This window comes from Cherax quadricarinatus, chromosome 49 (genome assembly GCF_038502225.1).
Source record: "Cherax quadricarinatus isolate ZL_2023a chromosome 49, ASM3850222v1, whole genome shotgun sequence".
Classification (NCBI taxonomy): domain Eukaryota; kingdom Metazoa; phylum Arthropoda; class Malacostraca; order Decapoda; family Parastacidae; genus Cherax; species Cherax quadricarinatus.
The window spans coordinates 24,942,507-24,959,041 of record NC_091340.1 but is presented as its reverse complement, the minus strand read 5'-3'; the positions used below and the strand labels follow the sequence as shown (position 1 = coordinate 24,959,041).

Here is a 16,535-nt window from a genome sequence, read left to right as displayed (position 1 = left end):
ACAATTATGACACACTCGTGTCAGGAGCAAATACAGGTTTGATAGAATTGTAGACAGTATAATCAGTCTATACATTCTGTGAATTGCCTCTCACATTGATCTTCAAATGAATGACAGAAGTGATGAATTGCCAAAGGCATATATATGCCTTCAAGGAGGAATTAAAACTTGGACCTTCCATTAGAAGCTCTAAGACAATAATACAAAAGGAACTTCAAATGAACTTCACTGACTTGGGACTGAGGGAGATTAACTGGTATCATACAAGAAGACTGGCGTACATGGTGCACCCAACAAAATCAGCAGCTTCCGGCCCAGCTCTGGTTGGAATACAGGTGCATCTTGGAGTTTGCACCACCAGCTGTTGTAAACATCATAATTATATGTAATCTTTGCCAGAGGAACTATTGTCACACTCTGCACCATCAAGAGTTAGAATGAAAAAAAAAATCAAGACAACTTCTTCACAATGTTCAAGAAATGTCTAAAATTTTATCCACTGTGGCATATTACAAACCATTCTAGAAAAATACCTTTACTATTATAAATCATAACCATTTAAATCTGACTAAATTTAACCATATCTTGCTAAAAAAAAATGGGTATTATAAATAACTCAAAATACATACAAGCTATTTTCTAATATTTTTGTTACCAAATTCACATCTGTATAAACAAATCATCGTGACTGTCTCCAGATCACAAGTTTTTAAATATTACCGCTGTAACTTGCCCAGCCCCTAGACCCATTGTGTGCCTCTAATCTTTTGACTGCCACCCACAGGATGGGTATGGGGTGCATAATAAAGCTATTTAAGCTATCATTCAAGAGTAGCCACATGTCTATAACACATTCAACAGTCAGCAAATTCTTGGATGTCCTGTAGCTCAGTTAGTAGCGCACTCAGCTCACACAATGAGGTCCGTGGTTCAATCCCCAGTACAGGGATCGAACCACAGGTGTGTTTCCTTAAGACACCTGCTATCCCTGTTCACCTAGCAGTAAGTAGGTACCTGGGTGTTAGTTGATTGGTGTAGGTTGCATCCAGGAGACAAAATTAACTTTTGTTTGAAATGCTCTGTATAACCAGGGACTTTCTATATAGTATGTTACTGATATCAGCTATGTCTGTATAAGTTGCATCAAGTACTTGTAGAAATAAAGATTATTATTACTTCTGACCAGTTTTGGCTGGATCACAGGTAGGTTTTTGGGAATCTGCCCAACTAGCTGATGTGGACATGAATGAATGCAAATATAGCCACAGGAACTATTATCACACTCTGAGTCATTATACGCTGCAATGTGGAAAAAATAAATTATAAATTCAGAGAAAATTCTCACAAACATTCAAGAACCATCAAAGTATTTTATCCAGAATAGGATATGTATTACTAATCATTTTGGAGAAATACCCTGTCTTTTCCTATTGTAATTAACTCGTGATTATTTATTTATTTATTATGTTTTGTATGACTGAATTGTGAGCATAAAAAAAGTACAGTAGTCCATTACTATGGTAGCTTAGGTATCAGTTCTCTCATCTTCCTTGAATTCCTAAATTTCTTATGACCACTTAAAGAACATATACATAAGCAATCAATTAGTTATTGTGTTATTAGTCTTAAGTTAGTTTTAAGTTTGCCCAATATGGTGTACATATTAAATAGGGGCTTCCTGCATGTACACCTAAATATCACCCATCTCTGTACAAACATTGTATCATGCTGAAGTAAATAATCTGAAATTGAAATTGAACTGAAGCCCCATTCCCCGGACCCATTAGGTGCATCTGTAATGTTTTGATTATGGGGCACAAAATGGGCATGCAGTGCATAACAGAGCAATTAAACTAATATCAAGGGATATCAGCCTTTAAAATTTTTCACAGGCAAAAGCAGACTTTTGTATATCAAATGTAAAATCAAGCAGGCAAAAGAGAACAAGCAGAGCATGGTACAGTTTTTAAATTAGAAAACCAATAAACAAAAATATATCATTTAAAATTTTCAACAGTCACAGTTAAATACTGTATGTGCCTTTTTCTTTTAAATTAATTGTTTTATCATTTGTTTTATAACATAATTTAGTCATACAATTATTAAAAAATAAATTAAAAATAGATACTAATAGTAAGTGTATTATACAGCAAAAGAAATAATTTTTTAAATAAAATACTTAACAAGAAGAAGTTGAATACAGGTGTTGGGTCACTGTGAGACACCTGTGGGATACATCTGACTGATATCATGGATTAGGAGTCATTTTGTCTAGATGCTGCATAAGACACTAACAAGCATCTTATGCTGGTTATCCAGATAAGGCATAAGAGGCCAACAACACTGTATACCTTGTCTGTAGTAAACTATGTTATCATAACGCTCTCAAGCACAGACTCGCACACTTTATTCAACTATCATTTCATGTCAAGAAAGCTTCCTTAGCTGGGGTGGTTTCTAGAGTAAAGTTTGTCTTCAAAGTATTACTATAAAAATACTAGACTCACAAATAAGGTAGACATATATTGTTTTCAGTCAGTGGTAGTAATCATGAAGAGTTAGTTGACAAAATTTTTGACCATATCCCTCTACTGGAAACTTGTTAATTACACTTGCTAAAGCTCTAGTTCAATTAAAAGAAGTAAATGGCTTCACAAGTGTAAAAACACGTTTTATTACAACTGATTTTTGCAAAAACTAATAGACAATCTTTGTTGTGTTTTAGTTTTTCAAAAAAATAAATTGTTAGACATTGAACATTAAAAAAGTTTCTCTTCTGTATGAACCCTCAGGTGGATTATTAAACTTAAGTTTTTCTGAAAATACTTCTACATACTTTTAACAATATTATAGTTTCTCTCTAGCATGAACTCTTATGTGTTTTATTAGTTTTGATTTTACTCTAAAGGCTTTTAGACACTCTGAACACTGATGTGGTTTCTCTCCTGTGTGAACTCGGAAATGTATGTTTAATTTATATTTTTCTGTAAAGGATTTTAGACACTCTGAACACTGATATGATTTCTCTTTTGTATGAACTCTCAGGTGTCTTGTTAGAGCTGACTGTTTGGAAAAGGCCTTTAGACACTCTGAGCACTTGTATGGTTTCTCTCCAGTATGAACTCTAATGTGTTCTATTAGATCTTTTTTTTGTGAAAATGCCTTGAGACACTCTGAACACTTAAATGGTTTTTCTCCAGTATGAATTCTTGTATGTTTTATCAGTTCAGATTTTTCTGAAAATGCCTTAAGACATTCTGAACACTTATGTGGTTTCTCTCCAGTATGAACTCTTATGTGTATTTTTAGACCTGACTTTTTTGAAAAGGCCTTTAAACACTCTGAACACTGAAATGGTTTCTCTCCGGTATGAATTCTAAAGTGGGAATTTAGATCAGTTTTTCTCGAAAAGGATTTTATGCACACAGAACACTGATATGGTTTCTCTCCTGTATGAACTCTCAAGTGTCTCGTTAAATCTAATTTTTGTGTAAAGGCCTTCAGGCATCCTGAACACTGGTATGGCTTCTCTCCTGTATGAACTCTCCTATGTTTTATTAGATCTGATTTTTGTGTAAAGGCCTTTATACACTCCAAACACTTATACGGTCTCTCTCCAGTATGAATCCGGATGTGTTTTGATAGACCTGCTTGTTTAGCAAAGGCCTTTAGACACTCTGAGCATTGATATGGTTTCTCTCCTGTATGTACTCGTAAGTGTATGTTTAATTTATATTTTTCTGAAAAGGCCTTTAGACACTCTGAGCACTGATAAGGTTTCTCTCCTGTATGAAGTCTCAAGTGTTTTGTTAGGTATGATTTTTGTGTAAAATCCTTCAGACACTCTGAACACTGGTATGCTCTCTCATTAACATGAAGTTTTAAGTGAGTGGTTAGATTTGAATTTTTTGAACATCTTTGATATAGTTTCTTCTCTGTGTGAACACTCATGTTTGATTAATATATATTTATTGAAATGACTAAATTTAACGATGGGCTCTTCAGTGCTGCATAATAGAAGAGAAACACCAAAATAGAAAGGCTAAACCAAAATTTCATAATGTTACAACTGACAGAGAATTAAGGATGAAGACAAGATCACTTAAGCCAGGGAAGCATGTAAGACATTAAAATTTCCAAAGTATGTTTACATAAGATGATAACTTCGATGCTACAGAATTTAACCCTAAACAGCTAATTGAAATAGAAAACAATGTAATATCTGAGGTTAGAATTGCTACTGAATGTAAATAAGAGAAAGGCAAAAAGACAAGATGAGAGAACATGACAGCTCTTAAAAACATGACCTGACAAATTGAGTAATTTCCTCCAGAAAAATTTTTGAGATTTCATTTGGAGGACAAAATGGATGGCATCTGGAAAATATGAATTAGATGGATGTTTAGAAATACAAAAGGGAGGCTTCCTTGCAGACAGTTTACATTATAATTGTATAATGCAGTAGAGGAATGGTGCACGGACCATAAAAAACATGGAAATGAAAAGAAAAAACCTGTGACAAGATATAAAATGGCTTACAGCCAAAAACTGTAACTTATGAAGGCTGAAAACATTAGACATGCTATATTTAGCTGACAGGAAGGAAAAGAAAGACACGATAACCACAAGAGTAAAAAACAATACAAATGATTTGATAAGCAAAATTTCTTACTACCATTCAAAAGGAAGAAAAAAAGGCCACAGCTATAACTAAAACAAGAACTGCTGAAGGATACAATAAAAAAAGGCCACACCTATAACCTAAAGAAGAGCTGCTGAAGAATACAAGAAGAAAAAAGCCCAGCTATAACCTGAAGAAGAGCTGCTGAAGGATATAAGAGCAAAAAGGCCACAGCTATAACCTAAAAAAGAACTAGTGAAAGCAAGAAGAAAAAAGGCCACAGCTATAACGTAAAGAAGAAGAGCTGCTGAAGGATACTAGAAAAAATAATCCTTGCACTGAATGGTAGAAGAGTGGAACAGGTTACATGAGGAAGTAATAAGTGCTAAAACAACTGGAAATTACAAAAAAAAAAAACTAACAACAGATTAAACAGCAAACAGAAGACAACAGGAGCCTTGCCTGATCCTGCATTAATACATTATATGCTTACAAAGTTTAATTTGGAGGTAAGAAAAGACAAGATAAAAATATAACCACAGATAATGCAACTGTTGATTAACATGCTATTAGTCACAATCTGCAAAAGTCCACTGGGGAATTTCAATAAATTACACTTTATAAATTTACATATATTACATATTTTATGAAAATTTCAATAATTTTCTTAAGACACATTCAAAAGTATTAGAATAATGTTCATCCTTTATTTATATCATTTATGCTTTTCAAATATATGACTTCTCACATACAAGTTTACAAGTCTTCTACACAAATTTTTTATTTATTTATTTTTGGACACTGAATACTATTAGTTTCTTGCAGACCAAGTCTCTGTTTCACTAGGTCTCACGGTTTACATAAATTCACTTTAACAAAGGCAAGGTACTAGGAAACTAATGTTGTATGTGTCTGCTGTTTAACAAGGTATATATGGGTCTATTCTAGTATGGTTAGTCCCAGGAGACCCCCTTGCCAGCCTTAGAACTGAGGTAGTCCATGTCATAGTCCTGAGTCACAGGGATGTTAGGAAGTATTTCTTCAGCCTTAGTGTTGTCAGGAAGTGGAACAATCTGAAGAGTGAAGTAGTGGAGGCAGGATCCATACATAGTTTTAAGATGAGGTACAATAAGGCTTATGGAGCAGGAGAGTGACTAGCAGAGAGGCAGGGCCAGAAGCTATGAATCAACCCCTGCAACCACAAACAGGTGAATACAAATTACTACTACAGTACTAGTGCTTTGTTCACATGATGTAGTAGCTGGCAGTGCAAGTGAGAAGTTACTACTACAGTACTAGTGCTGTGTCCACATGATGTAGCAGCAGGGAATTATTAATTAATCAATATTATGAACTGGAAGAGAAAATACTATCACGTAAAAGTGAGGTATTAAATAAATTAAAATGGGTAAATACTTTAGTTGACCAGTCTATTAATGTAAATGCCAGGTCTTTGCCCAAACTCTCAGAGTTTGGACAGTCTACAGTATTAGTAAAGGCAGAAAATCATATAAATAATTGTCCCCATCATTTTTGGTTCCTGCCACTAGTATAATCCTGAACTGATCTACGAGCAGGGAACCTTTTGCTGGTTTGGGCAGAGAGTTCCAGATCTTTGGGCCCTTCATGTGGACTGCATTTTTACAAAGTGTGAGACAGACACGAGGGATGTCAAAAAGTGTTTTGTGCCTTGTGTTATGTCTGTGTGTTCTGTTGTAGCAGTCTAGGAGAAGTTTGAGTGGAGGGTTTATATTGGAGTTTAGTGTTCTGTATACAGTGGACCCCCCGCCTTACGATGGCATTGCGTTACGTTAAATCCGCCATACGATACATTTTAATGCAAAAATTTTGCCTCACCTCACGCGATTCGTCCGGGATGCATCCCACACGTGGCCTCAGCTGCCCCGTGCGTGCCAGTGTTTACAAGCCAGCCAGTGCAGTTGCATCCACGCATATATTCAGTACATTTCATATTATCACAGTGTTTTTAGTGATCGTAGCTGCAAAATAAGTCACCATGGGCCCCAAGAAAGCTTCTAGTGCCAACCCTGTGGGAAAAAGGGTGAAAATTACTATGGAAATGAAGAAAGAGATAATTGATAAATACGAAAGTGGAGTGCGTGTCTCGGAGCTGGCCAGGTTGTATACCAAACCCCAATCAACCATCGCTACTATCGTGGCCAACAAAACGGCAATCAAGGAAGCTGTTCTTGCAAAAGGTGCAAGTTTGTTTTTGAAACAGAGATCGCAAGTGATAGAAGATGTTGAGAGACTTATTGGTGTGGATAAACGAATAACAGATAGCAGGAGGTAGCATCTCTCAAGCGATCATATGTGAAAAGGCTAGGAAGTTGCACGAGGATTTAATTAGAAAAATGCATGCAACTAGTGGTGATGTGAGTGAATTTAAGGCCACCAAATGTTGGTTTGAGAGATTTAAGAATCATAGTGGCATACATAGTGTGATAAGGCATGGTGAGGCTGCCAGTTCGAACCAAAAAGCGGCTGAAAAATATGTGAAGGGATTCAAGGATTACATAGACAGTGAAGAATTGCAACCTGAACAAGTGTTTAATTGCGACGAAACAGGCCTGTTTTGGAAGAAAATGCCAAGCAGGACCTACATTACTCAGGAGGAAAAGGCACTCCCAGGACATAAGCCTATGAAAGACAGGCTTACTCTTCTGATGTGTGCTAATGCTAGTGATGATTACAAAGTGAAGCCTTTATTGGTGTATCACTCTAAAACTCCCAGAGCATTCAGGCAAAACAATGTTGTCAAGGCTAATTTGTGTGTGATGTGGAGGGCAAACAGTAAGGCATGAGTCACTCGGAACCTTTTCTACGACTGGTTACACCATGCATTTGCCCGCACTGTGGAAAAATTACCTAATGGAAAAGAAATTGGACCTTAAGTGCCTCCTGGTATTAGACAATGCTCCTGGTCATCCTTTGGACTTGGCAGAGCGACTTTCTAGGGACATGAGCTTCATTAAGGTCAAGTTTTTGCCTCCTAATACCACTCCTCTCCTGCAGCCCATGGACCAGCAGATCATTTCAAACTTCAAAAAACTCTACACAAAAGCAGTTTTAAAAGTGCTTTGAAGTGACCTCAGACACTCAACTGACTCTAAGAGAGTTTTGGAAAGATCACTTTAGCATCTTCAGTTGTGTAAACCTTATAGGTAAGGCTTGGGAGGGAGTGACTAAGAGGACCTTGAACTCTGCTTGGAAGAAACTGTGGCCACAATGTGTAGAAGTAAGGGATTTTGAAGTGTTTGGGGCTAACCTTCAGGAGCCGATGCCAGTTGTGGAATCTATTGTGGGGTTGGAGGTTAGTGGGGAGGATGTGGAAGAGTTGGTGGAGGAGGACAATGAAGAACTAACCACTGAAGAGCTGCAAGATCATCTTCAACAGCAAGAGGCCAGACCTGAGGAAACTGCTTCAGAGGAGGGAAAAGAGAAATTGAGGAAGATGCCTACTTCAAAGATTAAGGAAATGTGTGCAAAGTGGGTTGAACTGCAAACCTTTGCGGATGAAAATCACCCTGACACAGCTACTGTAAGCCGTGCTGGTGACTATTACAATGACACTGTTATGGCCCATTTTAGGGAAGTCTTAAAGGAACGGGAGGTACAGACCTCTATGGACAGATTTGTTGTGCGACAGAGGTCCAGGGACTCTCAAGCTGGTCCTAGTGGCATTAAAAGAAGAAGGGAAGCAACCCCAGAAAAGGACTTGCTACCTCAAGTATTAATGGAAGAGGATTCCCCTTCTAAACAATAACAACTTCCACACTCTCCCCTCCTCCCATCCCATCAATCATCACCAGATCTTCAATAAGGGTAAGTGTCATGTATTCTATTGTGTGTCATGTATTCTATTCTAAGTAGAGTAGTAATTGTGCATGTCTTCTTCAGTTTGTGTATTAAAATTAATATTTCATGTGGTAAAAAATTTTTTTTTTTCATACTTTGGGGTGTCTTGCACGGATTAATTTGATTTCCATTATTTCTTATGGGGAAAATTAATTCGCCTTACGATAATTTCGGCTTACAATGAGCTCTCAGGAACGTATTAATATCGTCAGGCGGTGGTCCACTGTATATAGTAGGCACAAAAATAAGGGTGCATATTTTGTATATTAAGTAAGTTCAAGCTCTTGAAGAGTGCTGGGGTGTGTTGTCTGGCGCAGGAGTTTGTGATCATCCACACCACAGCTTTTTGTTGGGTTATTTAAGGTTTAAGGTGATTGGCCATGGTAGATCCCCAAGCACAAATACCATAGGTGAAGTAGGGGTATATTAGAGTGTGATATAAAGTAAGGAGCACCATTTGGGGCACATAGTATTGTATCTTGGAAAGGATACCTACTGTTTTGGAAACTTTCTAAGTTATATGCTGGATGTGGGTCTGAAATTTAAGATTACAGTCAAGTTGGAGACCTAGAAATTTGCCCTCAGTGTGTCTCGTAATGGAGTAAGGTGAATAACACCCAGGTACCTACTTACTGCTAGGCAAACAGGAACAGCAGGTGTAAGGTGAGTTCCACCCAGGTACCTACTTACTGTTAGGTGAACAGGAACAGTGGGTGTAAGGTGACTAACACCCAGGTACATACTTACTGGTAGGTGAACAGTGACGGCAGGTGTAAGGAAACATGCTCAATGTTCCAACTTTGTCAGGACTGATTGTGGACCCTGAGAATGTAAGTTTATTCAGATACACGTACACATAAATACAGTTACATAAATTATCATACACAGCAGCAAATATATAAATTATATAGGATAACTAAAAAAAAGTCAGACTTACTTCCACTGGGATCCTTGTAATATCTTATTATTTAAACCTTGAAAGTTAAAACAGCTATGTAACTCTATGTGAAAAGCTGTTACAATAAAATGAGATATACTAGGAACAAGGTAAACTGAGTTATTTATATTAACATTAAAGATAGGATCAGATCACAATAATACATATATGTATGTAGCTACATTCATTAGGGACTTTTTGGCTCTCTTCCTGAAGTGGCTTATGCTATAACAGGCTTTGGCATGTGCAGGCAGTCTGTTCCACTCCTTTATTGCTGTACAATAAAATATGTTTGAAGTCTGACCACCTACTGTGGGTACTACAAAGTTGTGTTCCCTTCCTCTAGTATTATAATTGCTTTAGTTCCCAGCCTTGACAAACTTGGCAGCAAGATATTCTGGACACTGAGCAATTTTATAAACGTGATTTAACTTCAGTTGTTTTACTCTGTCTTCAACATTCAGCATATCCATTTGTTGTAATTCATCCTGTCCTGCATGTTCTCTTGGACCCAGGTCCAGGAGGAATCTTACCATTTTGTTCTGTGTGATTTGTAGTCTATCTTTCAGTTTTTTGTTAAGGCAGAGTACCATGAAGAGCAAAAGTAGTCTATATGACAGTGCATAAGAGCTGGACATAGGGTCTAGACATAGGTAGACACTGTGCTTGTCTGTAGAGGAAGTTTAGTCTGTCATTCACTTTTTTTTACTACGCTGTTCCCTATCAATTCTCGGATCAATTCTCGGATCAATTCTTGGATCAAAGGGGATTCCCAGATATTTCACCGAGGATACTGAAGTGATGGGCTCCCCATTCACGGGACATTAAAATTATTTACCCTTTTCAGTGTTTCGTTCCAAAGAGTGTAGCTTCCGTTTTTCCTGAGGTGTAACAATAATTTGTTGTCTACTAACCATCTGCTGCAGGACTCTTAGTTCTAGTGATAGTACATTAGCTATATCTTGTGGGTCTATCTGACACTAACAGAACACTGTCATCTGCATACAACACTTGACGCTGATGGGCATGACATTTATATAACATTGGAACAGTAACGGACCCAGAATTTTACCTTGGGGAACCCCACATGTTATCAGCAGGGATCCTAATTCTGTGTTGTTGATCTTAACAATTTGTTTCCTGTTGCTCAGGTGAGCTAAGACTGTCATCTATGCCACAAACAACCTGGACAAGAGAATCAAAGAACCACAATGGAAATAAGCCACACTACACAGCTTGTCCTGGGTTACACAACGCTCCTGGGTTAATAATAATAAAATTTCGTAATAGAGAAGTGACCATTTGGGACAATGACCCCAATGGAAATTAAGTTACTCTGACTCTTTTGGGTTATCCTGGTGGGAAATTTACACATACGTTGCTATGCATGATAATTTGTGTAACTTTGTGTGTACCTGTACCTAAACAAACTTATTTGCTTAATTACTTGTAATAGAGGTGACCACCACCAGTCAACACAGTCACGTCTAGATATTCATAAATCTCTCTAAATAATCTTTAATATATTCTTAACTTGTATTCTTACAGTCCCAAATACCTCACCTTTGTGTCTTCTTACGTTAATTCTTAAATATTCTTCCAGTAGTAAAGTAAACTTAAAACTAATGCTTATTTTGAGTCCAATATCTGCTTCTTACTTCTAATTACTTTATTGTTGGGGTTATAAGAGCCACTGACAGCTTACGCAGTATCGAGCCCGACTTCCCGATGTTTGGGGAAGATTTGTTGCCCAAAGCTGGACCATGAAAGATAAAGGAACAAAAGTTCCTTTGTAAATAGAAATAGGTGGACCTCCCTTGCCAAGCCCCAGCAGAGCCAGACGCCCACATCCCCCACCTGAGTGGGGTGTGTGGGTGTCTGAGTGAGTGGGTGTGGGTGGGTGTTGAGGTTTATAGGGCCACTGATGGTGTACGCCGTATCGAGCCCTGCTTTCCAGTGCTAGGAAAAGAACCCTCGACCAACGTGGAAGGAAGTTAGTAAGTTTATTCAGGTATACACAAATACAGTTACATAGATTATCATACATAGTAGCATATGCGTAGAGAACCTGGGATAACCCAAAAATGTCAGTGATTAATTTCCATTGGGATCATTTGGTTGACTAATAACTGTGCATATTGCATGCCCCCAGTGCACCCAGAGGCCAGCAAGAAGGTGCAGGTACAGGACAGGTTCTCCTGACGGTCTGGAGGGTCAAATACCTCCCCACTGAGAAGGAGAGTAAGGTAAAAGACTGCACCCCAAATATGCACAAGGCAGCACAGAAGACTCCATGCAGAGTGGTAAAGGGACACCACAGTAGGAAATGTTCCACCGTCTCAGGCTGAGGGACACATTATTATTATTATAATCAAGGGGAAGCGCTAAACCCGGAGGATTATACAGCGCCTGGGGGGGGGGGAAGATGTGGAAGGCATTCAGGCTTAATTCGGGGAACTGGAGCACAGATCCAATTTCCTAAATCAAGAGCCCCTCACCAACATCAAGGAACCTTCCTTGAGGGAAGGCTGAGGGACAACGGGACAATAATCACGGTAATATTTAATGGGGTGGACGGGTAAGCCAACAGAAGACCTTGGTCAGATAACCAAAAGCTCCAGCTGCAGGTCATCATACGACAGACCCGCGTCAGGAGACAATCGTTTCTTGGCAAGATTCGTCAGGAAAAACTAGTTTCCTGAGGAATCTTAAGCTAACGACACGGGCAGGGCGGAGAGTACGTCATCCGAAGGCAGTGCAGATGAACTTCCAGCGGTGAATGCCCAACCCGGAGGTGGGTCAGTGCAATATCCAGCGAGCGATTGGGATGACGAGCCCGTGGGCAGCGACCGTTGAAAGACCGGACTGAGCTAAATGCCGAAGAAGATAGGGACCGTGCCAGTTTCCCTTGCCATATTATTATTATAATCAAGGGGGAAGCGCTAAACCCGGAGGATTATACAGCGCCTGGGGGGGGGGATGTGGAAGGCATTCAGGCTTAATTCGAGGAACTGGAGCACAGATCCAATTCCCTAAATCAGGAGCCCCTCACCAACATCAAGGAACCTTCCTTGAGGGGTTCCCTTGCCATAAACGGCAGATTTCCCTCCAGCCTTTGTGAAATCAATGGGGCTCAGTGCAAGGGATGTAATGGTATGGAGTGTGTGTGCGAGGGAGGCCGCTCGATCACCCACTTCATTGCCCCGAATGCCAACACGAGCTGGTACCCACTGAAGGAAGATGCTCCAACCCGGACTTCCTGCCGGACTAGGAAATTGAGGGACCGTGGACGGGCAGAACAAAGTGCCAGGGATCTTAGCCTCGTCTGCCACTGCAATGTTGTTGATGGTATTGTTAGGTGTAAGGTTGCCCGAGGGGTATACCAGGCACCAGTGTTGCCCGAGTTGTGTACCAACCAGGCACCAGTGTTGCCCGAGTTGTGTACCAACCAGGCACCAGTGTTGCCAGAGGTGTGTACCAACCAGGCACCAGTGTTGCTCGAGGTGTGTACCAACCAGGCACCAGTGTTGCCCGAGGTGTGTACCAACCAGGCACCAGTGTTGCCCGAGGTGTGTACCAACCAGGCACCAGTGTTGCCCGAGGTGTGTACCAACCAGGCACCAGTGTTGCCTGAGGTGTGTACCAACCAGGCACCAGTGTTGCCTGAGGTGTGTACCAACCAGGCACCAGTGTTGCCCGAGGTGTGTACCAACCAGGCACCAGTGTTGCCCGAGGTGTGTACCAACCAGGCACCAGTGTTGCCCGAGGTGTGTACCAACCAGGCACCAGTGTTGCCTGAGGTGTGTACCAACCAGGCACAAGTGTTGCCTGAGGTGTGTACCAACCAGGCACCAGTGTTGCCTGAGGTGTGTACCAACCAGGCACAAGTGTTGCCTGAGGTGTGTACCAACCAGGCACCAGTGTTGCCTGAGGTGTGCACCAACCGGGCACCAGTGTTGATCGAGGTGTGTACCAACCAGGCACCAGTGTTGCTCGAGGTGTGTACCAACCAGGCATCTGTGTTGCCCGAGGTGTGTACCAACCAGGCATCAGTGTTGCCTGAGGGGTGTACCTAGGATCAGTGTTGCCTGAAGTGTGTACCAACCTAGCATTAGTGTTGCCTGAGGTGTGTGCCAGGCATCAGTGTTGCTCGAGGTGTGTACCAACCAGGCACCAGCGTTGCCCGAGGTGTGTACCAACCAGGCATCGGTGTTGCCCGAGGTGTGTACCAACCAGGCACCAGTGTTGCCTGAGGTGTGTACCAACCAGGCACCAGTGTTGCCTGAGGTGTGTACCAACCAGGCACCAGTGTTGCCTGAGGTGTGTACCAACCAGGCACCAGTGTTGCCTGAGGTGTGTACCAACCAGGCACCAGTGTTGCCTGAGGTGTGCACCAACCAGGCACCAGTGTTGCTCGAGGTGTGTACCAACCAGGCACCAGTGTTGCCCGAGGTGTGTACCAACCAGGCATCAGTGTTGCCTGAGGGGTGTACCTAGGATCAGTGTTGCCTGAAGTGTGTACCAACCTAGCATCAGTGTTGCCTGGGGGGTGTGCCAGGCATCAGTGTTGCTCGAGGTGTGTACCAACCAGGCACCAGTGTTGCCCGAGGTGTGTACCAACCAGGCATCGGTGTTGCCCGAGGTGTGTACCAACCAGGCATCAGTGTTGCCTGAGGGGTGTACCTAGCATCAGTGTTGCCTGGGGGGTGTGCCAGCCATCAGTGTTGCCTGGGGGGGTGTACCAGGTACCAGTGTTACCTGGGACTAGTAATGACCAGACATTCTGTATCTTGTCAAGCATTTAGTTCCTTCTGCTTCCTGATTCTCTAGTTTGTTGTGTGACCGCAGTTCATGGATGAGTGGAACAAACTCCCGAGTACCGTCATAGACGCTAAGACGTTGTGTACTTTTAAAAATGGGTCGGATAAATACATGAATGGGTGTGGGTGGGCGAGTTGGACCTGACTAGCTTGTGCTACTAGGTCGGATGCACTGCTCCTCAAGTGACGTGTCTGACCTCACTAGGTCACGGCATTGGCTTAAGCCGGTGGGAGAATTGGAGCTGCCTCGCATAGGCTAGTTGCAGTGTTCCTTCTTTATGTTCATCCTGCGAGAATAACCAGCATTACAGAAGTCACAATAATATCTATTTCTACAAGTACATGTACAAGGTATACAGACCGTAGCTGACATCAATGACATACTAGTATATAGAAAACCTCTTGTTATGCAGTAAAGCAGATAACTATTATAATCAAAATTAAGCGCTAAACCCACTGGGGTCATACAGCGCTGGCAGTTATGCAAAGCATTTTGGGCAAATTAGGTCAATTTTGTCCCCAGCGCCTTTCAAGGCAGGTGAAATTGCTGACCTAGAAAATGTACAGAGAACCTTCACGGCGTGCATAACGGAGATAAAACACCTCAATTACTGGGAACACTTGAAGTTCCTCAACCTGTACTCCCTGGAACGTAGGCGGGAGAGATACACGATTATATACACTTGGAAAATCCTAGAGTTATTAGTACCAAACTTGCCCACGAAAATCACTCCCTATGAAAGCAAAAGACTTGGCAGACGATGCAACATCCCCCAAATGAAAAGCAGGGGTGTCACTAGCACTATAAGAGACAATACAGTAAGTGTCAGGGGCCCAAGACTGTTCAACTGCCTTCCAGCATACATAAGGGGGATTACCAATAGACCCCTGGCAGTCTTCAAGCAGGCACTGGACAAGCACCTAAAGTCAGTACCTGACCAACCGGGCTGTGGTTCGTACGTCGGTTTACGTGTGGCCAACAGTAAGGACCTGGCTGATCAGGCTCTGATCCACCATGAGGCCTGGTCACAGACCGGGCCGCGGGGGCGTTGACCCCCGAAATCCTCTCCAGGTATATTTTAGGATGCGACCCACACCAGTCCACTAACACCCAGGTACCTAGTTTACTGATAGGTGAATATGAACAGCAGATGTCTTAAGGAAACACGTCCTGATGTTTCCACCCGTACCGGGGATCAAACCACTGACCTCAGTATGCGAGCTGAGTGCACTAACAATAGAGCCACGGGACACAAACCATCAGTAACCACTGGTGAGTCATCAGATACCTCTGCGGATAATAACTATTACAGTTACTAGATGTATTAAGAACATTGCACGATCCTAGAGGTTCCCATATTGCATACCTCGTTCACTGCACCTCAGTCCACCGAGTGCAACAAGGCAACATACATTTGTACTTAGTTAAATATCAGCATTGTATATTTGGAGCAAATCAGATTTGCTATTCTTAAGTTATCACCTGGACACTAATATCCGAATTTCCTCATTATGAATAACAAATTAGATAATTCACAGCGCTGAACTAATTCAAACCAGCAAAGGAATTCTCTTATCTCAAAGGAACCATTATCCTAAAATACATCAGCACATTATATCTATTATTATAATCATAACCAAGCGCTAAACCCACAAGGAAAACTGCCTTACAGACCCGATTAGTTGGACACCTGTGCAAGACTACTACATTATGGAAAAGCTTCGCCAACCAGTGGCTTCATCAGTCCAATACAGAGAAGAATGACTAAGATCAGCATCATCTTGGGATCTTGACAGAGGGAATTCTAGACTTGCCTAACCTATAGCCATGACCTACTTCCATCTGTGGAATTGTCAAAGGTAACACCGCCTAAGACTGCTTCGCCTCACTTCTCTACAGTACATAAGCCACATCTCTGCGTATATGTTGCACTCTTTTTCAAGATTGGTGGACTGATTATATAGACTCCAGGCTGAGGGACTGATTACTTCAAACTCCTCCTGATCTTTAACCATTCTTCTCTGTATTGGACTGAGAAAGCCACTGCTTAGCGAAATGTTTCCACAATAAAGATACCAGAGTGTTGCAGAAGGAATAGGGAGCATTCAGTTTCCATCAGTTTTTTTTTACCCCACACCAGCATGAACGATTCTTTATTACGAGGAAGTATTAGCCAGTCTTTGGAAATAAGCACTTCATTAATGGAGGCAAAGCGGGAAAGAAAGAGACTATAGTGGTATTAATATTTTTGGGCTCTGGTGGCTAAAGCTCTCGCTT

General features: G+C 41.2%; 1 protein-coding gene across 8 annotated transcripts in view; it reads right to left on the bottom strand.

Annotated features, from left to right (window-relative positions):
- LOC128697040 (zinc finger protein 271-like) overlaps positions 1-11,424 on the bottom strand; it is a 40,926-nt gene extending 29,502 nt beyond the window's left edge. For 2 of the 8 annotated variants that reach the window (XR_011393321.1, XR_011393322.1), the window contains exon 1: positions 11,001-11,424. Coding sequence is in view for 3 of the 8 variants with exons in the window: in XM_070095284.1 (XP_069951385.1) it covers positions 2,848-3,951 (1,104 nt within the window). In the remaining 5 variants the exon portion in view is untranslated. Of the gene's footprint in view, positions 1-233; positions 362-411; positions 5,814-9,247; positions 9,323-11,000 lie in introns of those variants that run through there. The other 6 variants (XR_011393318.1, XM_070095284.1, XR_011393319.1 and 3 more) reach the window with 6 other exon arrangements.
- Positions 11,425-16,535: the final 5,111 nt, after the last annotated feature.